The 25,393-nt window shown below is 35.4% G+C and overlaps 1 protein-coding gene across 1 annotated transcript in view; it reads left to right on the forward strand.

Annotated features, from left to right (window-relative positions):
- LOC126412181 (uncharacterized) overlaps positions 1-25,393 on the forward strand; it is a 280,628-nt gene that overhangs the window by 245,640 nt on the left and 9,595 nt on the right. The window contains exon 4 of the mRNA XM_050081662.1: positions 19,321-19,442. Within this exon, the coding sequence (XP_049937619.1) occupies positions 19,321-19,442 (122 nt within the window). The remainder of the gene's footprint in view (positions 1-19,320; positions 19,443-25,393) is intronic.

Below are 25,393 nucleotides of genomic sequence, written 5' to 3' on the forward strand. Positions count from 1 at the left end.
TTTGTCAACATCTGCATCTACATCTACATCTACATACATGTTCCAGAAGTCACCATACAGTGTGGGATGGAAGGCATGTCGTACCACTACTAGTCGTTTCCTTTCCTGTTCCACTCAGAAATACAGTGAGGGAAAGATGACTGTCAGTATACCCCTGTACAAGCCCTGATTTCTCATATCTTATGGTCATGGCCCTTACATGAAATGTTCATTAGAGGCAGTAGAAACGTTCTGCAGTAAATTTCAAATGTCTCTAAATTTCCACAATAGAGTTCCTCTAAAAGAGTGTCATCTTCCATTCAGGGATTCCCATTTGAGTTTCCAAAGCATCTCTGTAATATTTGCATGTTGATTGAATCTGCCAATAACAAATCCAGCAGCCTACATCTGAAGTGCCTTGATGTTTTCCCATAACCTGATCTTGTGGGGATCACAAATAATCAAGTAGTTCTCAAGAATGAGTATCAGTAGCGTTTTCTGGAGATGGACCCTACTTCTTTCAATAAACTGAAGTTGACAGTTCAGCTTCCCTGCCACAATCCTTACCTGTTCATTCCATTTCATATCTCTTTGCAACGTTATGTCTAGATATTTAATCAAAATGACAGTGTCAAACAGCACACTACTAATGATATATTGAAACATTATGAGATCTTCTTTTCCCCTACTCATATTCATTGACATAATTTTTTCCACATTTAGAGCAAGTTTCCAATCATCACACTAATTAAAAATTTTGTCTAAGTCATTTTGTATCCTTCTGCAGTGACTCAATGACGACACTTCCTGTATGCCACAGTATCATGATCAAACAGTTGTAGATTGCTGTCCACCCCGTCCATCAGATCATTTATGTCCAGCATATAGAAAATAACAATGGTCCTAATTTCCCTTGGGAACTCCTGATGATACCCTTGTCTCTGATGAACACTCACTGTCTAGGACAGCACGCTTGGTTCTATTACTTAAGAAGTCTTCAAATCACTTATATATCTGGGAACCTATTCCGTAAGGTCGTACCTTTTTTAAAAGTCTGCGTCTGAGCTTGTGTCAAACACCTTTTAGGAACCTAGAAATGTGGAACTTGTCTGTTGCCCTTTATCTGTAGCTAGCAGGATATCATGAGTGAAAAGGGTAAACTGAGTTTCAGGTGAGCGATGCTTTCTGAATCTGTGCTAATCTGTGAACAGAAGCCTTTCTTTCTCAAGAAAATATTCAAATTAAGAATATGTTCAAGAATTCTGGAGCAAACTGGTGTTATGGATATTGGTCTGTACTTTTGTGGATCTGTTCCTTCAACTTCTTATGTACAGGAGTCACCTACACGTTTTCCAGTGACTTGGAACTTTGAGCTAGGTGAGACATTCAAGGAAAATGCAAGTTAAGTAGAGGGCCAATGCCATAGAGTACTCTTTGTAAAACTGAACTTTGATTCCATCCTGACCTGGTAACTTATTTGTTTTCAACTCTTTCAGATGCATCTCCATGACAAGGATAACTGTTACTAAGTCCTCTGTATGGGAGTCTGTGTGATGGTCAAATAACGGTATATTTGTACACTCCTCCTGCGTGAATGATTTCATAAATGTGAAGTTTAAAACTTCAGATTTCCTGTTGCTCTCTTCTATTGCCACACCAAACTGGTTAATGAGTGACCAGATAGAAGCCATCAACCATTTAACAGTTTTACATACTGTAGGGCCAGAATTTTAGTTGTTGCACGAGGAGGTCATGTGAAAAGAAGTGTGAATTGAGTTTTGCATCACCAGTGTTGTTGTAACCCATGCAACTACATAGAAAAACACTGAATTTTAATCAGCCAAAGGAATAATTTGACTATAGAAGTTTATATAGCAAAAGGTTTTAACCTTACAGAAAATGAACAAAATTATAGAATGGAGCAGCAACTACCAGTTTCCACCATATGTGGGGATTTACAGATTATGAGGTGGCTTTTGACAAATCTGTACTGGCTGTTCTAAAGAGAGTAGGAAATCTATCAGTACTAGAGCTTACATTAGACTTCATCAGATTAGAGTTTCTTCAAAAATGGATGAGAAGCCTGGCAAGGTGATTCCACATTAGAACCATTCTCAGCAGCACCTCCATGAAACTGAAGTAGAATATATGTGATGAAACATATTGGAACCACCTTCATGTTGCCGTACTTTTTGCATTTAGTGTAGGAAATTTCAATAATGAACAGAAGAACATAATATAGTAAGATTGAATGTAAGCCTGAAAATATGTTAAATAATTTATTATCAGTACAGCAAAATCAAAACAATAGAAAATCAATAGAAGACAGTAATGAAGACGTATAAGAAGACTACCTTTTTGCATTAGGGCAGTTGAAGACAATGGATGGATGGTCTGTAAAGGAAAAAAAAGAAATATGGTTGGGGTGTTCTTGTGAAAGTAAACAATATTTTAAATCAAAGAAATGGTAAATTTACCATTTGTGTGTATTAAGAGTTTTGTCTTATGGCAGTGGGACATAGACTTCCAGTAAAAAAAAATATATATAAAATGAGAGTTTCTCAGTGACCAAAGGTGAGATGTATGTTTGGAATTATTAGCAAAGACAAGGAAACAGACAAACCAATCTGAGAACATACTGGAGTAGAAAACATGATTATGGTTGTAATGAAACTGAAATGGAGGTGAATAGGACATGTAGGCCAGTTGAATGGGTGATAGAGACAGCAAGGAACTTCTTTGCTACCTTCCTGGAAATAGACCAAGATTATGATTTCAAGGACAGTGGATTAGTGACATTAGAGACACACAGTAGCAGAAACTATTGCTGAAGACCATATGCATGAAAGGTCTAGAGGAGGCCCATTTATCAAAAACTGTATCTTAAACAGCTAATGATGATTATAGTTATAAAGAAACTACAATTCAGAAATAGCTGTTAACCACCCTGGTACACAGAGCATGAGTCTTACGCAACATGGAAAGTCTGCCAGCAATAACATGAAATCTTATGCAAGAACAGAACACAAATAAGACGCACTCTCCTGCTGAGTTAGAAGAAGGAAGAAAACAATCCAGAAGAAGAAACATCTCACTAACCCTCACACAGGAGGGCAAGAAGCATGACAGCTGGTTGCCTGGCCTCATCAGAATGTGTGTACCTGGCACATCTATTAATTCCAAATGCAAGGCTACCCACAGCTAAGGTTGCCAGGACTTTGGAGGAAAAATAAAATAAATAAATAAATTTAAAAAATCCCACGCAATGATTAAAATCAAGAATATACTTGGGGTCAATCAAAGATCAGCTAGGGCTATGGGCACCTGCTGTCTACAACACTGGTTATGAGTGTGACAGGCAGTACATTGGTCAGACACAGCAATGCATCTCACAGTGTTGTTGCAAAGTACAGCATCATCAAATGATGCATGTTAGATTCCAAACTAAGGAAGGTGCTATGCCTTTCCTACAGGTTTCAGGATTTTGTCTTCAAGGAGGCTGTGGAAATAATAATGCTAGAGGATCTTCAGTTGCGACAGCAGTATGCAATTGGGTTCAGAATATGGTGTTATCAAAATACATCATGAATGTTCAGATGTGAAAGTGGCAGACGCAGCAGTTAGAATAGACAGGCAGCACCAGCACTTGATGTCTGGACTCCATTCCACTATTCCCTCCCCCTCCCCCCTCCCTCCTCCCCCTCCCACCCAAATCCCAATCACTTGCCACAACTGTGGTGCTGGAGCCAAGTGATTGGCTCACCTTTGGGTCCGCAGCATAGGAGCCTGTGGTCCAGTGGCTGTAAAGGGATGAACTGAATCCAAGACTTCCACTTAAAATGATGGGCAAGAAATTTGTTGAAACATTGCAATAGCATAATGCCACACAACTCAGCTGATAACTTGAGAAGATTTCATCAATGAAATTCGCCAAGAAAGCCTGAATCCCATACCATACATGTTTTTTATGAACTAACTTATCTGTACTGCACAGCATTTTATGTAAGCATCATTACCATTACTCTGTCTGAACACATGAATGGGCTTACATAAACTGTCCACTTTGGGGACACTGAGTATCCAGTTGCTGAGTATACCGTAAAGGAAGAACCAGTGAACTTGAGTGATTGTTATTTCACACAGGCTATTTGAATGCTCCTATGCAATACTAGTTTCCCTGAAGTCCAGAACTGGAAACCTGCCCTCCAACACATCCTCATATCCTGACATCCTCCTAGACTTAATGTCTGCTAATACATACTCCCCCTCTTTCTCTTTTGTTGCATTATATTATTATGTTTTTCATTTAATGCATTTCTTTTGTTTCCTTTATTGCTTTTGTTTTTTCATCTTTGTTCTATTTGTTCCCCCATTCTCGGTCTTCTGTCCTAATTCTTAATTGCATTACTCATTGTGCTTCCTCCTAATTTATTTTTACTTCTCAGTCTGTCATCAACATATTTGCAGAGAAGTTGTCACAGCAGTTTCTAATGTAATATCTCCAACCTCCCACTCTCTGTGTTGTACCCACTTCATCTTTGTCTGCCCTTATCCTCACTACATATTGGTCCCTCTCAGATTAGATTAGATTAGATTAGATTAATACTAGTTCCATGGATCATGAATACGATATTTCGTAATGATGTGGAACGAGTCGAATTTTCCAATGCATGACATAATTAGGTTAATTTAACAACATACTTAAGTTAATATAACAACTTTATTTTTTTGTTTTTTTTGTTTTTCTTTATTTTTTATTTTTATTTTTTTATTTTTTTAATATTTTTGTTTCTTTTTCTTTTTTTTTTCTTAATTTATATCTAAAAATTCCTCTATGGAGTAGAAGGAGTTGTCATTCAGAAATTCTTTTAATTTCTTCTTAAATACTTGTTGGTTATCTGTCAGACTTTTGATACTATTTGGTAAGTGACCAAAGACTTTAGTGCCAGTATAATTCACCCCTTTCTGTGCCAAAGTTAGATTTAATCTTGAATAGTGAAGATCGTCCTTTCTCCTAGTATTGTAGTTATGCACACTGCTATTACTTTTGAATTGGGTTTGGTTGTTAATAACAAATTTCATAAGAGAGTATATATACTGAGAAGCTACTGTGAATATCCCTAGATCCTTAAATAAATGTCTGCAGGAAGATCTTGGGTGGACTCCAGCTATTATTCTGATTACACGCTTTTGTGCAATAAATACTTTATTCCTCAGTGATGAATTACCCCAAAATATTATGCCATATGAAAGCAATGAGTGAAAATAGGCGTAGTAAGCTAATTTACTAAGATGTTTATCACCAAAATTTGCAATGACCCTTATTGCATAAGTAGCTGAACTCAAACGTTTCAGCAGATCATCAATGTGTTTCTTCCAATTTAATCTCTCATCAATGGACATATCTAAAAATTTGGAATATTCTACCTTAGCTATATGCTTCTGATTAAGGTCTATATTTATTAATGGCGTCATACCATTCACTGTACGGAACTGTATGTACTGTGTCTTATCAAAATTCAGAGAGAGTCCGTTTACAAGGAACCACTTAGTAATTTTCTGAAAGACAGTATTGGCAATTTCATCAGTTAATTCTTGTTTCTCAGGTGTGATTACTATACTTGTATCATCAGCGAAGAGAACTAACTTTGCCTCTTCATGAATATAGAATGGCAAGTCATTAATATATAATAAGAACAACAAAGGACCCAAGACTGACCCTTGTGGAACCCCATTCTTGATAGTCCCCCAGTTTGAGGAATGTGCTGATCTTTGCATGTTACGAGAACTACTTATTTCAACTTTCTGCACTCTTCCAGTTAGGTACGAATTAAACCATTTGTGCACTGTCCCACTCATGCCACAATACTTGAGCTTGTCTAGCAGAATTTCATGATTTACACAATCAAAAGCCTTTGAGAGATCACAAAAAATCCCAATGGGTGGTGTTCGGTTATTCAGATCATTCAAAATTTGACTGGTGAAAGCATATATGGCATTTTCTGTTGAAAAACCTTTCTGGAAACCAAACTGACATTTTGTTAGTACTTAATTTTTACAGATATGTGAAGCTACTCTTGAATACATTACTTTCTCAAAAATTTTGGATAAAGCTGTTAGAAGGGAGATTGGACGGTAATTGTTGACATCAGATCTATCCCCCTTTTTATGCAAAGGTATAACAATAGCATATTTCAGTCTATCAGGGAAAATGCCCTGTTCCAGAGAGCTATTACACAGGTGGCTGAGAATCTTACTTATCTGTTGAGAACAAGCTTTTAGTATTTTGCTGGAAATGCCATCAATTCCATGTGAGTTTTTGCTTTTAAGCAAGTTTATTATTTTCCTAATTTCAGAGGGAGAAGTGGGTGAGATTTCAATTGTATCAAATTGCATAGGTATGGCCTCTTCCATTAACAGCCTAGCATCTTCTAATGAACACCTGGATCCTACTATATCCACAACATTTAGAAAATGATTATTAAAAATATTTTCAACTTCTGACTTTTTGTTTGTAAAGTTTTCATTCAATTTGATGGTAATACTGTCTTCCTCTGCTCTTGGTTGACCTGTTTCTCTTTTAATAATATTCCAAATTGTTTTAATTTTATTATCAGAGTTGCTGATTTCAGACATGATACACATATTCCTGGATTTTTTAATAACTTTTCTTAATATAACACAGTAGTTTTTATAATTTTTGATAGTTTCTGGGTCACTACTCTTTCTTGCTGTCAGATACATTTCCCTTTTCCGGTTACAAGATATTTTTATACCCTTAGTAAGCCATGCTTTGTTACAAGGTTTCTTACGAGTATATTTAACTATTTTCTTGGGGAAGCAGTTTTCAAATGCATTTACAAAAATGTCATGAAATAAATTATATTTTAAATTGGCATCAGGTTCACAGTACACCTCATCCCAGTCTAACTGCTGTAGGCTTTCCCTGAAATTTGCAATTGTTAAATTGTTGACTGAACGTACTACTTTGGAGGACTGTTTAGTATTGCTGAATGGAGCTATGTCATATATTGTAACTAGCTGTGCACCATGATCGGAAAGACCATTCTCAACAGGCTGAGCATTTATCTGGTTAAACTTATCTTGGTCTATAAAGAAGTTATCTATCAGTGAGCTGCTATCCTTTACCACCCGAGTAGGAAAATCAATAACGGGTGTCAAATTGAAAGAACCGAGTAATACTTCAAGGTCATTTTTCCTATTACCCTCTTTCAGAGAATCTACATTGAAGTCCCCACAAATAATAATTTGCTTCCCCCTGTCTGACAGATAGCACAACAAGGAGTCCAAATTTTTCAGAAATAGATGAAAATTTCCTGATGGGGACCTATATACAGTTACAATTATAAATGTGCCTTTACTTAATTTAAGCTCACAGGCACATGCTTCTATATGTTTCTCTACACAAAACTTTTTTGTTTCTATACTTTTTGCACAATGATACCTTTTGACATATATGGCAACTCCTCCTTTCTCCATATTTTCTCTCATTACATGTGCAGAGAGCTTATAACCACTTACATTTACCTTATCCATATCAGTAACAATGTGATGCTCAGACAGGCATAGTATATCTATTTCATTCTCAGCTTCTAAATCTTCTAAACAAACCAGAAGCTCATCTACTTTATTCTTTAAACTCCCAATATTTTGATGAAATATACTTACATTATTTTTAATTATACTTTTATGAGAACCTTTCCTTATTCTAACATTTGCAGTACTCTCCTGTCTGAGTTTCTCATTGTGCTTAGGCCTAGTTCCTATACCAGTGGTCACATGGTGTTCAGAGAGGCAGATTATGTCAATTGGGTTGGGTGACTTTAGTTCATCAATGCAATTACCTAGGACTGAGATACAACTTGGTGGAGATAAAATTTCTGGTGATTGGTGAAAATTTATAATTGATAGCTGTGATTGGTGATCCAATGTGCTAGAATTGTGCTGTTGAATTTCTTTCCTAAACTGAAGATTTGTTTCAATCCTGACCTCTCGTAGAACTTGACATCTTTCTGTCTTACCTATCCTAAAAAAGGTGCTGCTCCAACACCTGTAACCACTGGTATTTTACCATTCATGGCAGTGCCTCCCCCCCTTAAATTTCCTGCTATTACCCCAGCCAGTTTCCCCTTCCCTTTCCTGTTGAGATGTAGGCCGTGCCTGGTATAGTCCCACCTACTGAGATAATCAACAGGAACCACACCAATATGAGCCCCTGCACCCAACACAAGCAGCCGTTCCAACTCCAAATTAACTCTCCCAACAGAAGAGTCCAAATGAGGCCGGTCATGGCGTCTCAGGACAGATACAAATTCAACATTGGTGTGTCTCGATGCCGACGCAATCTTTACCAGGTCACACTCTATACTGTACCCAGGATCTCTGTCGATGCTGTTCCCTGGCCCTCCCACAATAACCACGGTGTCTTCCCTGGTAAATCCTTTACAGAGTGAATCTAAATCCTCTGCCACCTGATCCAGACTAGCACTTGGTTTGAAAAAATTTGTGACCTGGTATTCAGGTCCTAATTCCTCCTGCAGAAGTTGGCCTACACCTCTGGCATGAGAACTGCCTAACAACAAAACTTTCTTCCTTTTCGATGACTTTCCTACATTCTTTTTCAATTTCCTATTGAAAGTTTGTTGTGTCCTGTCTACACCTACCTCTGCTTGAGGCTCATCAGTTTCTAACTGAAGCAACAGGTCAAACTTATTTTTGACATTCACCACAAAACTGTCAGACTTAGTTCTAGGCCTGTTCCTTCTGCTACCTGTTGCCACTTCCCACCTCTCTTTGCCCTTCTCCCTCCTTAACCTGTCCAGATCTTCCCTAGCCTGATCTAGCTCAGCCTGAAGGGCAGCAATTTTCCCCTCCTGTTCCACTATCTTCCTATCTCTGCTGCAAATCCTACATAACCACTGATGAGCCTGATCCACTTTCCCAACACCCACGCCACTGCAGTCCCCCCAGTGAAAAAAACTACTGCATCCATAACACCAAACCCCGGAACTAACAATTCTACGGCAAGTCAGGCACTTCTCACTCATGGCAAAAAATAATACTTTAGCTTGAATAAATCAATTAAATTACCGAAAATCAAAAAAAGACGTTACAAGAATTAAGCCTATTCACAAATGTATATAAGCAAGTTTCTGATTTAAAATTCCGCTGGTTTTCTGAGATATGTATTAAAACAACGAAGGTATACGCTATTTATTATATATTTCACTCGATGGAATGAAAAAAGGGCAATTAAATGAGGTACTTTAACTTTGATTCTCCAAAAACGTTACAAGAATAGGCCTATAAACAAATGTATATAGGCAAGTTTCTGATATAAAGTTACGCTGTTTTTCTGAAATCTGTATTAAAACAGTGAAGTTATACGCTATTTACGGTAGTTTACTTATTTGTTACCGAGAAACTAGTTAAATTACCTTGAAACAAGAAACAAACACGTTTACAAAATTTAAGCCTAAGCACGACTTCTCGAAGTTACGATCTATTCGTGTTTTCTGAAAAAATACGCAAATAAAAGTCAAATCTTTAACGGCAAGACTAAACGATACACTAATGCACGTATTTAATTTGTTGTCAGCGTTAAACTAAATTATATTTCTGTCTAAATCACTTAACTTTCTGGAAATTGTTTCTGGCGTCACTTACTCGGCGGCCATCTTGGTATCTGAGTGACTTGCCCGTCCTTTTAACCTTCCTCAGCCTATCTCTCTCTCAACCATGTGGAACTACCTAACAATTCTGAAACCTGTGATAATATCATCATTTTCACTTTTGTGTATGTCTGTAAGCAGTACTAAACTTTTTCCTTATAAATGGAGTATCAGACAGCTGTTCTGTCTCATAATTTATTAATTTCCTTGATTGAATTTTCCTTGATACGTTTAACTGTTTTGTGTCTTTTTAAATTTTGTAACTCAGATGTCAATAATCTGCATGTGATGTGTGATTTGGATATACAGGGTCCTTGGCAATTTCTGTTACAAACTTCTAGGGCCTGTACAGAAGAGTGAGCACACAATATTTTCAGTAGGAACCCATGTCTGGAAATGTACCATTTCTGGTCTTCAACTGTTTCAGTTCAGATATGTAAGGTGTCCATGTCAAATGAGGGAAAGAGAAAAGTTTCAAGAGTTGCTAGTCCTCATATGCTATAGGGTAGTCAGGATGATGTACACTATGTCAGATGGTCACCTGATGTCACTAAATGTCTGTTTTGCTGTGAAACCTATTCAATGTCTGTGCATCTTCAATACAGTAAATACGGTTTGGTATATGTTTTCAGAATACATAGAAATGCTTCTTGTGTATTTCAAAGCTCAAGGTAACTGAAGAGCTGCTAGTCAGCTGTATCATGAACATTTTCTGCAATGTAGCATGCCATCACACAAACATTTGCCCATGTTATTAGTGGCTCTGAGAAACAGGTAACTTCAGCATGAAGAGGCAGGACTGTGCTGCTCTATGGCAATGCTGCACATCCAAATTTGAAGCAGATGTACTGCATCATGTTGAAGAGGACCCATTGATGAGTAGTTGAACAATTCTGTGTGCAATGGGTATAAGTCACAGTATCGTCTAGGATGTTCTGTGTGACCAACAATTACATCTGTATCACTTGCAAAGGGTAGAGAGAGAGGAAGATCTCTGGCACAAGTTCTGGGTGCTGTACCAGAAATTGAAGAGATGCCAAATGGGATGGAGAATGTATATCAGAGCATGTTAAGTAGATACAATGTCTGTAACAATAGTGGTGGTTGCCACACCTAGCCACTGCTGTAATGTATCAGTACTGTTCTATACATACAGTATTCTGGGTACTTTTTTGTTTTGGAATGATGTAAACATGTAATGTTTAAGTGTTAATACAAACAAATGTGCTTAAGTCATAAATTAATGTTTCATAGTGTTTCCTTTCGAATTGTTACCTAATAATCGTACTGTGTCACACCTAATTCAGTCCCTCAAGAACAAGCGGATGAGTTGAACATCTGAATTGAAACCATCACAGTACAGGAATGGTATGTTTCGGATCATGAGTTCATATTCAGAATATTATATGCTCATTCCACACTCCTAGAAGTTTGTAATAGGAATTTCTGCACACCCTTTATACAGACTGTAGCTGTTTGTGCTTCTGCACGTTCTGATCTTGGCATGCACCAAATAATTTAGTATATAAAGAGATGTAGTAGTCAGTATTTCAAGTTTTTTTTTTTAAAAATATGGTCTGAAGCATTCAAACTTCCTTGCTCCAGACATGCACTTGACTACTTTTTTATGCCACTTAAAAATACCTTTCACTGCCAAGGAATTGCCCTTTAACAGTAAACCATAGGTTAGATGATTGACAAAAATGCATAATAAGGGCTAAGCAGTAGCCTGTCACTTAACAGTTGTTGTAATTTGCTTAGCAGGCAAGTGACTTGAACTAATTTTGTACACATGTAGTTGTGTGAATTCCTCATGTTAGCTTTCGATCAAGGTAAATACCAAAAAGTTTAGTTGATACACTACCACTGTCATTTATGAATAGATTGAAAAGAATATTTGCAATTTTAGAGACTTCAGGACAGAAGCTTATCTAACATCTCATATGATGCATAGAATGATTAATGTGTTATTAATAAATGTATTATTTTTTCTATCAGTTTTATAAGATTTAACCATTGACAGTTCTGTGCCTTTATAATAGAAGAATATATTAACAGAGTTCAATGCGTGACATAGTCAAAAGCATTACTAAAGTTCACAAGTGTGGTAATTACAAACAGTCTGGATTTAAATGAAAATAAAGTAAAAGGAACAATATTTTCACCTCTTCATAGCTGAGAAGACAGGTCTGTAACCATACTAAGAGTTGTTAAGAATGTTGTTCATTGACAGATGACTATGGATTTGGAGGTGCATGTAGTGTTCTATTAATTTTGATAGGATTCCTATTAAGGAACTGTGGTAATGGCAACATGGTGGAAAATAGCCATTACAAAAGATCCAATTTATGGTTGCACTATTAAGTCCTCAATTTTTAAGTTACAAAATTAGATAGACCATAAATGTCTTCTTGATTTGGATACATAGTTTTGAAATTTATTTTGTGATGTCATTTATTTTACCCTCTCTTCATTCATAGCAAAAAATTATATTTTCAAAATGTTGTAAGGCATTTTCAGTATATTTCATGTACTCAATTTTGTTGTATTTACAATTGAATTCCATTGCAGTGGTACTGTGCACACCATGAGCCCTAATAAAATGATCATTAAATTTATTTAGTATTATATTAACAGTATCTGACACACTTTTACAATACTTACTTCTACCCTATTGGCCTTCACAACATTTTACATTTTGTATGAGTTGTTGATGTTGTCATTAGCCTAGAACATACCTAATATAATTTATGTCCTGGTTCTTCTTTTCAATTCTATGGATTTGGTTGTATCTACACCACAGTTTTCTGTTATAATAAGTCATAATTAATATTTTAGTCATCTATACAGTCAATGTGTATGACTTATACTTAGATGCAGAGTGATGTATACTTCTTGTTGCTTTATTTTGCTTCACTAACTTAGGGCAATAGATTTCAAAAATGTTTACAACTATGTTAATCAATATTGAAATGTGTCCCAAAAATTCTCACTTTGAAGCAGGATGTTATTCCACTTAGTTTTTTGTATCCGAGTCCTATAATTATTAAGGTTTTGATTGCTCAGTAGTTTAACTTACTTCCCCTTGACACTGACTAATGTATGACACATAGAAACATGCAACAGTAAACAGTATTTGCACTAGCTTCAGAGCTTTTGAAATTTCTTGACTCGAGAGTGAGTCTCACCATTGCCATGTGCATGTGCACTTGAATGTGTGTGTGGTTTTGTGTATGAGAGTGTGTGCACTTCAACCAGAGAAAGAGCAAGACCTCAAAAGCTTGTATAAGTTCTTTTTTCTGTTGCGTATTTCTATACATCACACGTCAGTCAACTCTGAGCAGTTGCTTTTCTTGTATATTACATGTTATTCTATCCAGCAATTTCCATTTTTGTTACCTTTGATGCTGTCGGATATATGATTATTAATATTTTATTTCATTAAGTGCCTTTTGGTGTAAAGGGAAAAGATTATTGAACAACCTTCACTTATATTAACATTTTTTGAGATCGATCACAAAATTGTCAAGGCAGGAGATTGTCTTCTAGGATTAACTCGATTCATAATTTATTTTATTTTATAAATAGGCTACCATTTTGTTCAATTCTGGTGGGTAACTTTTCAACATATGTCAATTTTAAGTATTAAGAAATATCCTTTTTTTATTTTTTCTTATCCCTACAGTCCATTTTTCACTATAGAAGGCACTCCTAGAATGAACCACATAAATATGCTTAACAAATAAACTAAGGCTGTAATAAACACACTCATTACATACTCTACTGACAGCTTCATCATCACAAAGTTCAAAGAAAGTGATGGTTATCAAGAAAATCATTGTGAATCCAGTCAGTATATCAAAACAAAACAAGTGCCCAGGTAACAAATAGATCACACATCTGAATATAGTAAGTGATGTAAGTGAGTGGATGGCATGTGAAATATGATGGTTGTGGTATTGGTGATAGGTATGTGAAGTTCTCTTTTGGATGTTGCCATATCCAAGTATTTCAGCTGTTCACATCAGAAATTTCTCAGTTCTTCTTTACGTCTTTCTTTATTCCAATTTCTGAATCTTTATCAGTGGTACTTGTCTGAACAACAGGATAACCTAAACTTGTATGCCTCTGATAGTACAAACAGTAGGAATTTAGCAGTATGACATTGAGAGCCCCTCTCCTGTCCATTATTTTCTCAGTTATCAAGCTGCAAAATCTACATTTCTGTGAAGGTGAAGCCCATGCTTTGCGTACTTTCACTCCTGGTTCCACCAACTGGACAGTCTCCATATGAATCTTCTCCAAAATAGATCAGAAACTTGTTTAGCTGCTGCACAGCCCTATTGTGCAAGGACTGTTCATGTTCATATGTAAGCCATATCTAATCCACACTTCTTGCAAATAGCTTCTGCTTCTAGTATTCACAAGTCAATTCTCGTATTATAGTTTTAATTATTAAACAGACTGTTGCACCGTTGCATGCTTCCTTGACTGCCAGTAGGTCCATCTAATCTCCATATTAAAGCTTTATAATTAATATATCCACACTATGTTTCCAATATTCAGTGTTTGTGTCCCTCTCACGTTACCTGTTGATTTTCACTCATTTCAAAATTAACTTTTTCAATAAGCTTTGAGAGGAGTAAGATATAAAAAAGACTATTTACTTATCTTATTTTGTAGTTGGCACCAGTTCTTCACATCTACTGGTTGATTATTTAGGCTGAAATTTTTGGCATTGTAGGCTCCAAATGACATTATAACTATTGAAGAAGTGCCTGTTTTTATCTTGATTTTTTTCACATTTTTCTATATCACACTGTCTTTACAATCTCCACTTTTAAATTGAAAATTACATTGTTACTGCCAAAATTTAAAACACATCCGATCACATCTTAACAGAGTTAAACATAGTATTCCCACAACTCAAGTTCCAATCAGATACACTATTGCAGTACTCAGGATAAACAGGGGTAAGCAGAGTCATAATTAGCTTTGAATTTGACATAATCCAGTAGCTTGAGAACCAAAATCAGTGTATGAAAGCAGACATGTATATATCTTGTTGTATTGTCTACACTAGTAAATGTCTTCCACACTATTTGCTAATTGTCCATACAGAGTAACATACATATGTAGAGACCTAGAAGATTCATTTACAATTGATAAAAAAAATACATACTGATTTAAAGTTACATAATGTATTGGGAAGTTAATCACCCTAGTTGAAAAAACATACATTTATGTGAAATAACACTGTCTTTGCAGTCTTGACTAACAATTTACAAATCTTAGTCACAACACTGATGTAGTTGACAGGCGCCTGATTACATTACCCAACATCTATGATCTCTTGTAAATCAACTGATCCAGCAGGGTAAAGCTACACAGCAGCATTTGGAGTGGATCTGCCCACATCTTTCAGTTCTGTCCCTAGAGTTCTTATCACATGCTCCAACAGATAGGTAACTTCCTGTCAAGCATTCACATCAAATCCTGAAACATTGTTTTGTGTACTAAATATGCTGTTAAATACCTTCTTCACATCACATGGCATAAGCTCTTTCTATTTATATTCCAAAAGCAATTGTGTAGGATTTATGTCAGATGAGATTAAAAAGTGTTTGTATATGAAGCTTTAATAAACAGAGTTAAATGCAATGAAAAGATGAACTAACAAGGTGATACACACAGATATACTAAGATACTATTCCTAATTTTTACAGTACAAATTATGAACATTGTCCCTTTTCAAAATTGCAAAAGGATGTACTCATTTAGTCCCATGGTAATACGTGTCAAATTCTAAAGCACAAATCTATTATAAAACATAATTATATAGTGTATCATAGATTTGAACTCAGTCAATAGCAAAGACAGAACTTTAGAAATTACATCATTTTAGATACTACATTCCTGATAAACAAAACACAATTATATAGTCGTATGAATCTGCAAAAATAGTGTATATTTTCTTGCAGACTAGGGGCCACTAACCATCCATGTTCAAAGATCTTGTCTTCTATGCTAAAAGTTAACAGCACTTGACGTTTTAGCAATCTGCTTTACTTACCATTAGCTCCTCTTATCTTTCTGCCTACAACCAGCATTCCCACAAAATTCTTACTATACTTAATCTTGTCTTTAAATTGTTTGGATATACCACAAATTGGGCTACCTGTACCAATCAAACAGTTCCCTTCCCACTTATCAATTTTAATTTTAATGTAAGGACACCCAAAATCTGAATTGTCTTCTCTGCTATTACACACTTCATATAAAAGATCACTTTCTATTTCATCAAATGCTACATCCACACTATCTTTACAGGGTCTTATCAACTTTACTGGTATTATAGCATTACTTTCGTTAATCATGTTATCAGATAAAGACTGAACACAATGAATGGATTTCATAGCACAAGTAACATCATTTATTACAGAAAGAACACAAAATATATTACTGTCAAAATTACACTTCTTACTTAGATCTTCTTTCATTTCATTCCACCAATCTGGATATAAATTCTGACTAACCACAGCTAACTTATTCCAGAATGCACCTTCATCTATGTTATCATCAATCTGGTTCCAAAAGAACTTCAAAAAGTTTCCTCATTTATTCTCTCAGCTTTCATATAACTCACCTTTACCGTCTGGATCATTACTCTGGATGACATTAATGAAAAACTGCTTTTATTGGATTAGTATTCCATGACTCTCACTTACATCATCACATACAACACTTATATTATCTGTATTGACAACATCATTCAAAAATAACTCTGAAACCTCATTATTCTTAAACTCCACAAATATCTGATACTCATCATCATCATCATCATCATCATCATCATCATCATTACTGTCATCACCATATTTTTCCAAAATTATTTCATCAACAATGTCATTAACAACACAAGTCTCATCTCTATCAGCATCTCCATTCATTTGTGATAAGCTACAAATCTCAGATTTACCAACCTCAGTTATTTCACAGCTCTCATTCACATCTACATAAAAAATATCACCTAATTCTGATCCAGCACAGTCATCACCTGATTTACATACACCAATAACACTGTTTTCTGAGCAAGAGAAAAAATCATTAATACATACTACATCAAAATTCTCATTACTCTCACATTGTGGTTTGTGATTTTTTTACCTACATCACCATAATTAAACATAGTATCCCAAAACTTTTGATCAAAACATAAATGAGAAATCTGATATTCCTTCTGTTTAATGTCAGATACCTGTGGCAAATTATTAACACTGTTATTTCAGTTATCCCCATTATTCCTATTCTCCTGTTGTTCAAAATTTCTGTCTGTTAATGTTTTGACCCTTATAGAAGAGACCATTACCATTGTTTCTCTAGTTATTACCATTGTGATCTCTATCATTCCAGTTGTTATGGTACATACTTCATTCTGCTGCCCTATCCAGCCTGTCAACATATTGTAAAAATTGTTCAAGAAAATTGTCAGGTCTGTGTACTAAATCCCACTGCAACCTTTCTGGTAATCTGCTTTTCAGTGCATCAATCAATTTCATTTTGTCAAATGGTTTTTTCAAGGTGTGCCAATTTATTAAGTTGATTCTTAAAAAACTCTTTCAGAGTACCATCCCTATTCCTTTAATTAGGACCATTCAAAAATTCACTTTTAATTCTTCCCTGTTTAGCTCCTGACCAAAATTTTTTAAACATTTTTTTCCAAACTTTGATGTGTTTTCCACTGACTTAAATTTAAATTTACCCAAGACAGAGCTTCACCTTCAAGACATCTTTCAACAAATTTAATTTTTTGATTGTCACTCATGCCTGACACAAAACTATCTCTACAGTGGTGCAGAAAATCCACTGGACGTAAATTATCTGATGGAAAACTTCTGATAGGAGTGTTGAACTATGCAATACTGTTGTTTGAATACAGATTTTGGTGAATACAATTTTCCTGAACTGCTGAAATTTTTTGATCTAAAACATTTACATTAATTTGCAAATTGTTTTCAACATTTAAAGTTTTTTGCTCTAAACTACTGAAACACTGTTCCGTTTTTTCTGCTACAGCCTTCTATCTGACTCTGACGCCATTAACATTCTTCATCTGTCTTGCAGCTTTGACAATAAACTCATTTTCCAAACATGAACTTTTTCATTCACAACTTTTAACCCCCCTGACAACCCATTTTTTATCTCTGAAACCTGATTACTAAGTTGGTCTGTTTGGTATTGTACCCCATCTATTTTACTATTGTTTTCAGTTTTCAAGTCATTTAATTGTCCATGTAGTGAAGTAAATTTTTTGGTTAACTGATCATTAGCTGCACGAAATTTACTATTGTTATCTCTCTTCATTTCCTCTAGTTTTGTCAAAATTAACTGCAAAATATCAGTTTTTAATGTTTCTTTGCTGAACACTTTGACTCAGCTCAAACATGTCCTGACTGGGTCCCACAGCTTTCACTTCTACATTCCTACTACCCTCGTCTCTATTCAATTCGTTAGCAACCAGATGAGTCCATGAACAAATTAATTTCACAAATAATTTGTACTTATCTTTCCTTGTTTTATGTCCCTCGTTATAGTCGTAAAGTCTTTTTTCATTTCATCCAGTCCGTCATTGTTGGTAGTCTCCTGTCACTGTTGATACGACTTTGTTGTGCAGATCTCAGTCTTCTTTCTTTGAGTGATCAGAAGTTCATTTATACATAAACTGCAAATGGCACAAGTCACTGTCCCTTCTTCTTCTGTAGCAGACAAAACTTCATTACCAGTCAATTGATCCCACCAACTTTTTCTTACCCTCCCTCACATCACCTGTTGATTTTCACTCATTTCAAAATCAACTCTTTCAATAAGCTTCAAGAAGAGTAAAATTAAAAAAAAACTTTTTTACTTAGCTTCTTTTCTCATATTTGGATCCAGAACTTCAGCTCTAGGGGTTGGTTCTTGAGGCTGAAATTTTTGACTATCTAGGTTCCAAATGACATGATAACTATTGAAGAATTGCCTGTTTCTATCTTGATTTTTTTTCACATTTTTCTATATCACACCGTCTTTACAATCTCCAAGTCTAAATTGAAAATTCCATTGTTATTGCCAAAATTTAAAACATGCCAAATCACATTCAAGACATGCCCACTACTAACTCATTCTGCAGTACTAACAATATTCCTAAGAGTTTATAAACTTTCTTGACAAAAGAAAAATTTTCACCAAGTTATATCATTATTTTATTGTGCAATTAATAATAGGAATTTAAAGTGTGCTGAATATTTCGTAATTTCAAATGTTTCTAAAAGAAGAGTAATTTTGACTGTACATACAGAGTTAGTACATATCACAAAATATAATACATTATATACAAAATCATATGAAATTCTTTTAGTTAAACAGATGAGATAATATGAACTGATACAAGATTTGAAAATATTTTTGGTATTGATAACTTCTGTTGAATAAAGGTAATGTTAGAGTAAGGTGTCCCTTTACAGTACACTAAACATTATTCCATTGGTTAAGCAAAAAATTACACCCATTTCAATTATATGGTGTTACATTAACTGTTTCTTTACTGAGTTTTACACTTATGTTATGCAAAATGGGTGGCTTACATGTAACTTCTATTTATGCTTAACAGAAACTGGTTGCCCTGTTTTGGATCAAATCTTACAAAAGTGCAGAAGCATTGGTTATGCATCTGAAGACCATAACCAAGTTTTTTTGAGTCTGTGCAGCCTACATCAAATTTGTAATATTTGTGTAAGTATCAGGAAAGTATTTTCTACACACTATAGTAAGTAGACTCTTACCTGGCCACAACTTCATCAGAAATAAACCAATATGTTTACCTAAATATGTTGTACACCCCATTGAAAATGGCCTTACTTTTCATGGGACATTCAGTATTAAAGGTAGATAGTTAAACTAAATCAGTTTTTAACTTTACTAGTAAGATGATAAATTTGAGTTTTCAGGAACATGATAGATTAATAAACTTTTATGTCAGTGTTTATATAACAGCAGAATAGTAAAGTACACTGAGAGCATGTAGAATGTAAGGAAAACTCATCAGTGTTCATGGTCTATCTTGTGACTGATATTGTTAATGACAAGGAAAGGAAAATTGTTGAAGTAATATATGAAACATGAATGGAAAAGTTAAAACAATTCCTTATTTGTAAAATACAAATTAGTAAGACACACACAGTATTCCTACCATAGGAGAAAAATATTGGGTATTCTGTAGTATAGTAAGAATGGTTGTCTTAAAAATTAATCCAGGATTACACAGACTATATGTAACATCATGGAACACTGATGATTATGAAGTAAAATACATCACAAACAGTATTGAGAGATTTAAACAAAGTCTCCAGTGTGTCAAAATGTATATGTCTTCAATGAAAAATAAGCTCGCCAACACAAGTTGGGATCAGTTTTGAACATTGTGAAACATGTGACAAAACAACACATTGTGGATGCAAGAAATTTTGTCAAAGTTACTTTGTGAACTGATCATAAACATCCCCAGACAAAAGCCGCTTTTCATTACTGTTTTCTGAAAATCAGAGAAAATGGAGATTTTAACAGCATATTAGTAGCTGACCTGCAATTTCTAAGTACAGAATATCATCTCTCAAAATTAAACTATTAGTATTATTAATTCTCTTAATGATAAATATTTCAGTGCTTACTACAGAGTCAGTTGTAAAATAAACAATAATAATTAAGTTTTTAGCCCCTTTTTAAGATCTGGCTTGCCAAAAGAGTTCTTAAATCACTATGGGAAAATGGCACAACAAAGTGATTCAATATTTAGTGAGTTGATATATTACAAATCCAAGATGCAACAAATGTGATTTAAAATATAGTAAGTTACTAAACACTGAATCTCATTGTTGTTTTTCCCTCACAAACTTAAAAATGTTTTAATCAAGCCAGGTTGTAAAAAAGAGATAAAACAACAGTTAAGGACAGCTCACTCCGTCTTGCTGTTGTCAGCATTTAAAAATATGAGAAAGGGATGTATAACAACATTTATAAGCATTTAATATAGGGAAACATTCTCAATGTAAAACAGCATGGACTTCAAAACAGATTGTCAACTGAATAAATGATGTTCACCTTGAAAGATGGTAGATATCAATAGATAATCTCCATGAAACTTGTTAGTATGTTGTGTTATGTCCCCTACAAGAGATTACCAATGCCTTGATAAAATCACTTGGGTGGTGATGCTACCATTTATTGTCTCTTGACTTGCCTCTTTCTTCATACCTATTTAAAATTTATATAGATGGAAAGATTACAACAGTCCTTTTGGAATCAAATTAGGAAGACTATTGCATATGCACAACATATCCTATGCTGGTGATCAAATAAATGTTATGACTCAAACACAAAAGCTCATCTGGTTTTCATGGTGTTTCTAATAGAGTACTGAAGACTTGTTATCATATGATAAGCCCAGTCTTATCCAAAATACTTAATGCATCACTAATTCAAGGTGTTTTTCCAGAGAAGCTGACATATACCATTGTTAAACCCCTCTTTCAGAAAGCTGGCAAGAGAGATAGCAACAACTACTGGCCTGTTCACTACTGACATCATTTTCCAAAATTTTTGAGAAGGTGATGTATTCTAGGATAGCATCTCACCTTAGCAACAGTAATATCCTCAGTAAATCACAGTTTTGGATTTCAGAGGTGCCGCTCTACTGAGAATGCTATTTACGTGTTCACTCACCAGATTTTAAAAGCGTTAAATAATTAAACAATGCTGGTTGGTATTTTCTGTGACCTATCTAATGCATTTGACTGTGCAAAGCAGAGCATTCTTGTAGATAAATTGATTTTTCAGGGATTGATGATACGATACAGTCAGCCAATAGATGATTTCATATCTAACCAAAAGAAAACTGAAATTCGTATTTAGTCCAGGGACATAATTCTGACCAGGGAGAAATAACTTATGGGGTTCCCCAAAGCCACCATTGCTACTCATATATGTAACATTCTGTTTAATATAGAACAAGCAGAATTAGTTCTTTTTCCAGATGACACTGTTATTGTAAGCAATCCGAGCATACATACCGAAATAGAAGAAATGGTAAGCAAAATTATTAAAAGTATCATTGACTGGCTTTATGCGAATGGTCTGATGCTCATTTTTAAAAAGACACAATATATTCTGTTCAGCATATCAAGGTGTACTACACCACTGATACATGCAACACATGGTGAGGAAATAATAAATAGGGTAGGAACTTCAGTTCTGACGTGTCCATGAAACAACTTAGTTCAGCTACATTTACACTTAGAATAATTTCAAATCTTTGGGAGAGACAAATCAATAAAGTGACACAGGAGGTTATTCTAAATGATGGACTCATTTTCAAAATTTCATATTTCTTCAAGAACAGATCCAAAATGAACAAGCTTTATACCAATGAAATAGGACGCTTCAAATTTTTTTTATAATGTTTGATATCAATTTAATAAATTTAATAATTTGTAAAAAATTGTAATTAATTAGTTTTTATAATTATTTAATAATTAAAAATGTAATAAATGTCATATATGTTCAATGTGGCCATTGTTGGCAGTACAGCAAACATCAACATGGTAGCCAAACTTGTCCCATACTACTTGCTGTTACTGAGTGCATGGCAGCAGTGATCCGATTCCGCAGATCATTCAGAGTGGGTGGTAGAGGTGGGACGTAAACAGCTTCCTTCACATAACCCCATAGGGAATAGTTGCAGGGTATAAGAGCAGGAGAACTCGATGGCCAAAAGTGCAGAGCCAGGTCCTCAAGTCCTGTGTGACCGATCCAGCACTGAGGAAGGGAGTCATTCAAAACACCTCATACATCATGGCGACAATGGGACAGAGCTCCATCCTGTTGGAAAATAGAGTCCTGGGAATCTTCCATAACTTGAGGGAACAGCCATTGTTCGAACATGTCCAGGTATATGATTCCCATTACAGTATTTTCTGCAAAGAAGAATGGGCCATAAACCTTTGTACAGGATATGTATGTTAATCTTCAATGAGCCTCTTTCATGTTGCAATGGGGAATGTGCAGTTTCAAAGCCCCACATTTGAACATTGTGTCTGTTGACTTTTCCACTGAGGTGGAACATCACTTCATCACAAAAAATTACACGCCGTAGAAATGCGTCATCCTCCATCTTTGCTAGCACATAACTACAAAATGCGAGATGCTTCTCTTTGTCATTGGGGTTGAGAGCCTGCACAAGTTGTAATCAGTAGGGCTTGTACAGCAAACACCATCTCAGAACTTTCCATAAAATTGGTTGGGGTACTGATAGTTCTCAACTGGCTCCACTGGTAGGCTTACCGGGACTGCCCACAAAACTTTTGAATCAGTCGAACATCATTCTTTGACATGGTCAGCTTGGGCTTTTTCCTTTGCACACACTCCCAATCTGTTTAAATTGCTTAAAACAATGGCTAAAGCTTTTGTGAGTTGGTGGCTGAATACCAAATTTAGTATGAAATGCCCGCTGCACTGCAATTTGTGACTCACTTTTTTGCAAACTCAAGAATGCAGGAAACATTGTTCTCCACAGTTTCCATCTCACTCACAATTGACAGCAAAATGGAATGACAGCCCTATTGCAGTGAGAACTCTACCGGCTGCTTCTGATATAATCACCATGAGCCCGCCCACCACCACCTGTCAAAAACTTTGAAACTTCCTATTTTCATTGACATAAAGCTTGTTTATTTTGGATTTGTACTTGAATACATAAGAATTTTTGAAAACGGGTCCATCATTTAGAATAACCATGTGTTTTGCAATATTTGCATTCCAATATGTCATACAGAATAATGTTATGGGGTAACTCGTCTTTAGTATAGAAAGTCTTCATTGTGCAAAAACGTGCTGTAAGAAAAATATGTGATGCTCACCCACAATCATCTTGTAGCCATGTGTTTAAGGATATGGGCATTCTGACTATTGCCTCACAGCATATTTATTATCTCATGAAGTTCATTATGAATAATCCACTAAAGTTCAAAAGAAGCAATGATGTACATAATTACAATCCCAAAAGGAAAACTGACATTCATTACTCTACATTAAGGTTGTTATTAGCACAAAAAAGGGTGCATCATGCTGCAACAAAAATATTTGATTACTTACCCAGTCATATGAAATGTCTGACTGATAGCAAAGTTTAATTTGAAAACAAACTGTGGATGTGTCTGTATATTACATGTGTCTATGTATACTTATAAATGTTCAGAATGTAGTCATACTGTATGTACAAATTATTTTGCAATGTCAATATAAAATCACTCAATCCACACCATCACAATCTATTGTGCAAAATGGTCCATGGGACATGTAACTAACTAACAGACAAACCGGAGAGCAGTGAACAATCTAAATCTTTTGAGCTCTGCATACACACTGACAGAAATGAAAAGTATTATATCTTTATGTCAAAGTCTAGTATTTGTCAAATTTTGTGGAAATGTTCTTAACATACAACTAAACTTTTACTCCATTTAGAACTAATGTCTGTCATCAAAATCAGAATGGGCACAAACACTGTCTGTAATTCATTGCAGCATGGCTGTATACAGCCTCTGAATGCTATCTTGATGCATTTCTTACAATGTGTGAAACACATGCTGCATCAATTCATAAAGACTGCAGGCTGGAGGCTGATACCAAAGTATACATCTTTCAGGCACATACAAAACATGCTGTGCGGGTGACAAATCAGGTGATGAGGCAGGCCAGTGAAGGATATACACATTCCTCAAAGTATTAGTGGTGTGAACTGCAGTGTGGTGCCTTGCATTTTTGTGCTGATATATATCATTTGGTACCTTGCTCATGATGGGTATAACAACAGTATTCAACATTAATGTTGTGTGATAGTTAACATATAGCCTCTCTTCAACAATTATCAAATCAGTCCATTTCTCATATTCAATAGCTCCTGACAGCGTGATTGAAAGAGGTATGGATCTAGAGAATCACTGTTTCCTTTGATCTTTCACTAGGTCATCTGTGGTAACTTTGGTGTCAATCTGACCACTCAACACAGATGTAAGATTCACACTCAATACAATAGAAGGCCACTTAATGACCCAATGACTTTGGCTTTACATCATACAAGTCTCTGTTACATGTGGTAAGGTGTCAGTGGTAAACAATGCATGGCAGCTGGAAATCTAAACATAGCTTGAAGTAATCTGTTCCCAAAAATCCATGGTGACACTCTGTCATTAACTTCTGCCCAGATTTCAGCTGTTGTCATCTGTCAATTTATCAGAGCCATTTGAATGATTCTATGATCTTCTCATGGTGTAGTCCTTCTGAATTTAACTTTTCAACACTTGTTCTGCTTTAATTGCACTACACCCAGCTGTCTGTGTGATGCGTCAATATCTGCCACACCAGTGATTTGACCTTTCTCAAAGTGTGGAAAATAGATGTAAACTGCAGATGCATGTCCTCTGGGTATGCTGTGTTGTGACCACCACCTGAAAAGTTCCAGTATCATTAGACACACCCAATAGCCAAGACGGACTTACATTATTCTTCTTTTGTAGGGAGGACTGTTTTCTGTACTGAAAGTAAGCTCACATCAGGATGAAATTTTAATGAACTTATTCCACAGGCATGAAAAAACTGGAGTATCAGTTTGATAGTTTTCAGCCTGTTCC

The sequence above is a fragment of the Schistocerca serialis genome, chromosome 1 (genome assembly GCF_023864345.2).
Source record: "Schistocerca serialis cubense isolate TAMUIC-IGC-003099 chromosome 1, iqSchSeri2.2, whole genome shotgun sequence".
NCBI classification, from domain to species: domain Eukaryota; kingdom Metazoa; phylum Arthropoda; class Insecta; order Orthoptera; family Acrididae; genus Schistocerca; species Schistocerca serialis.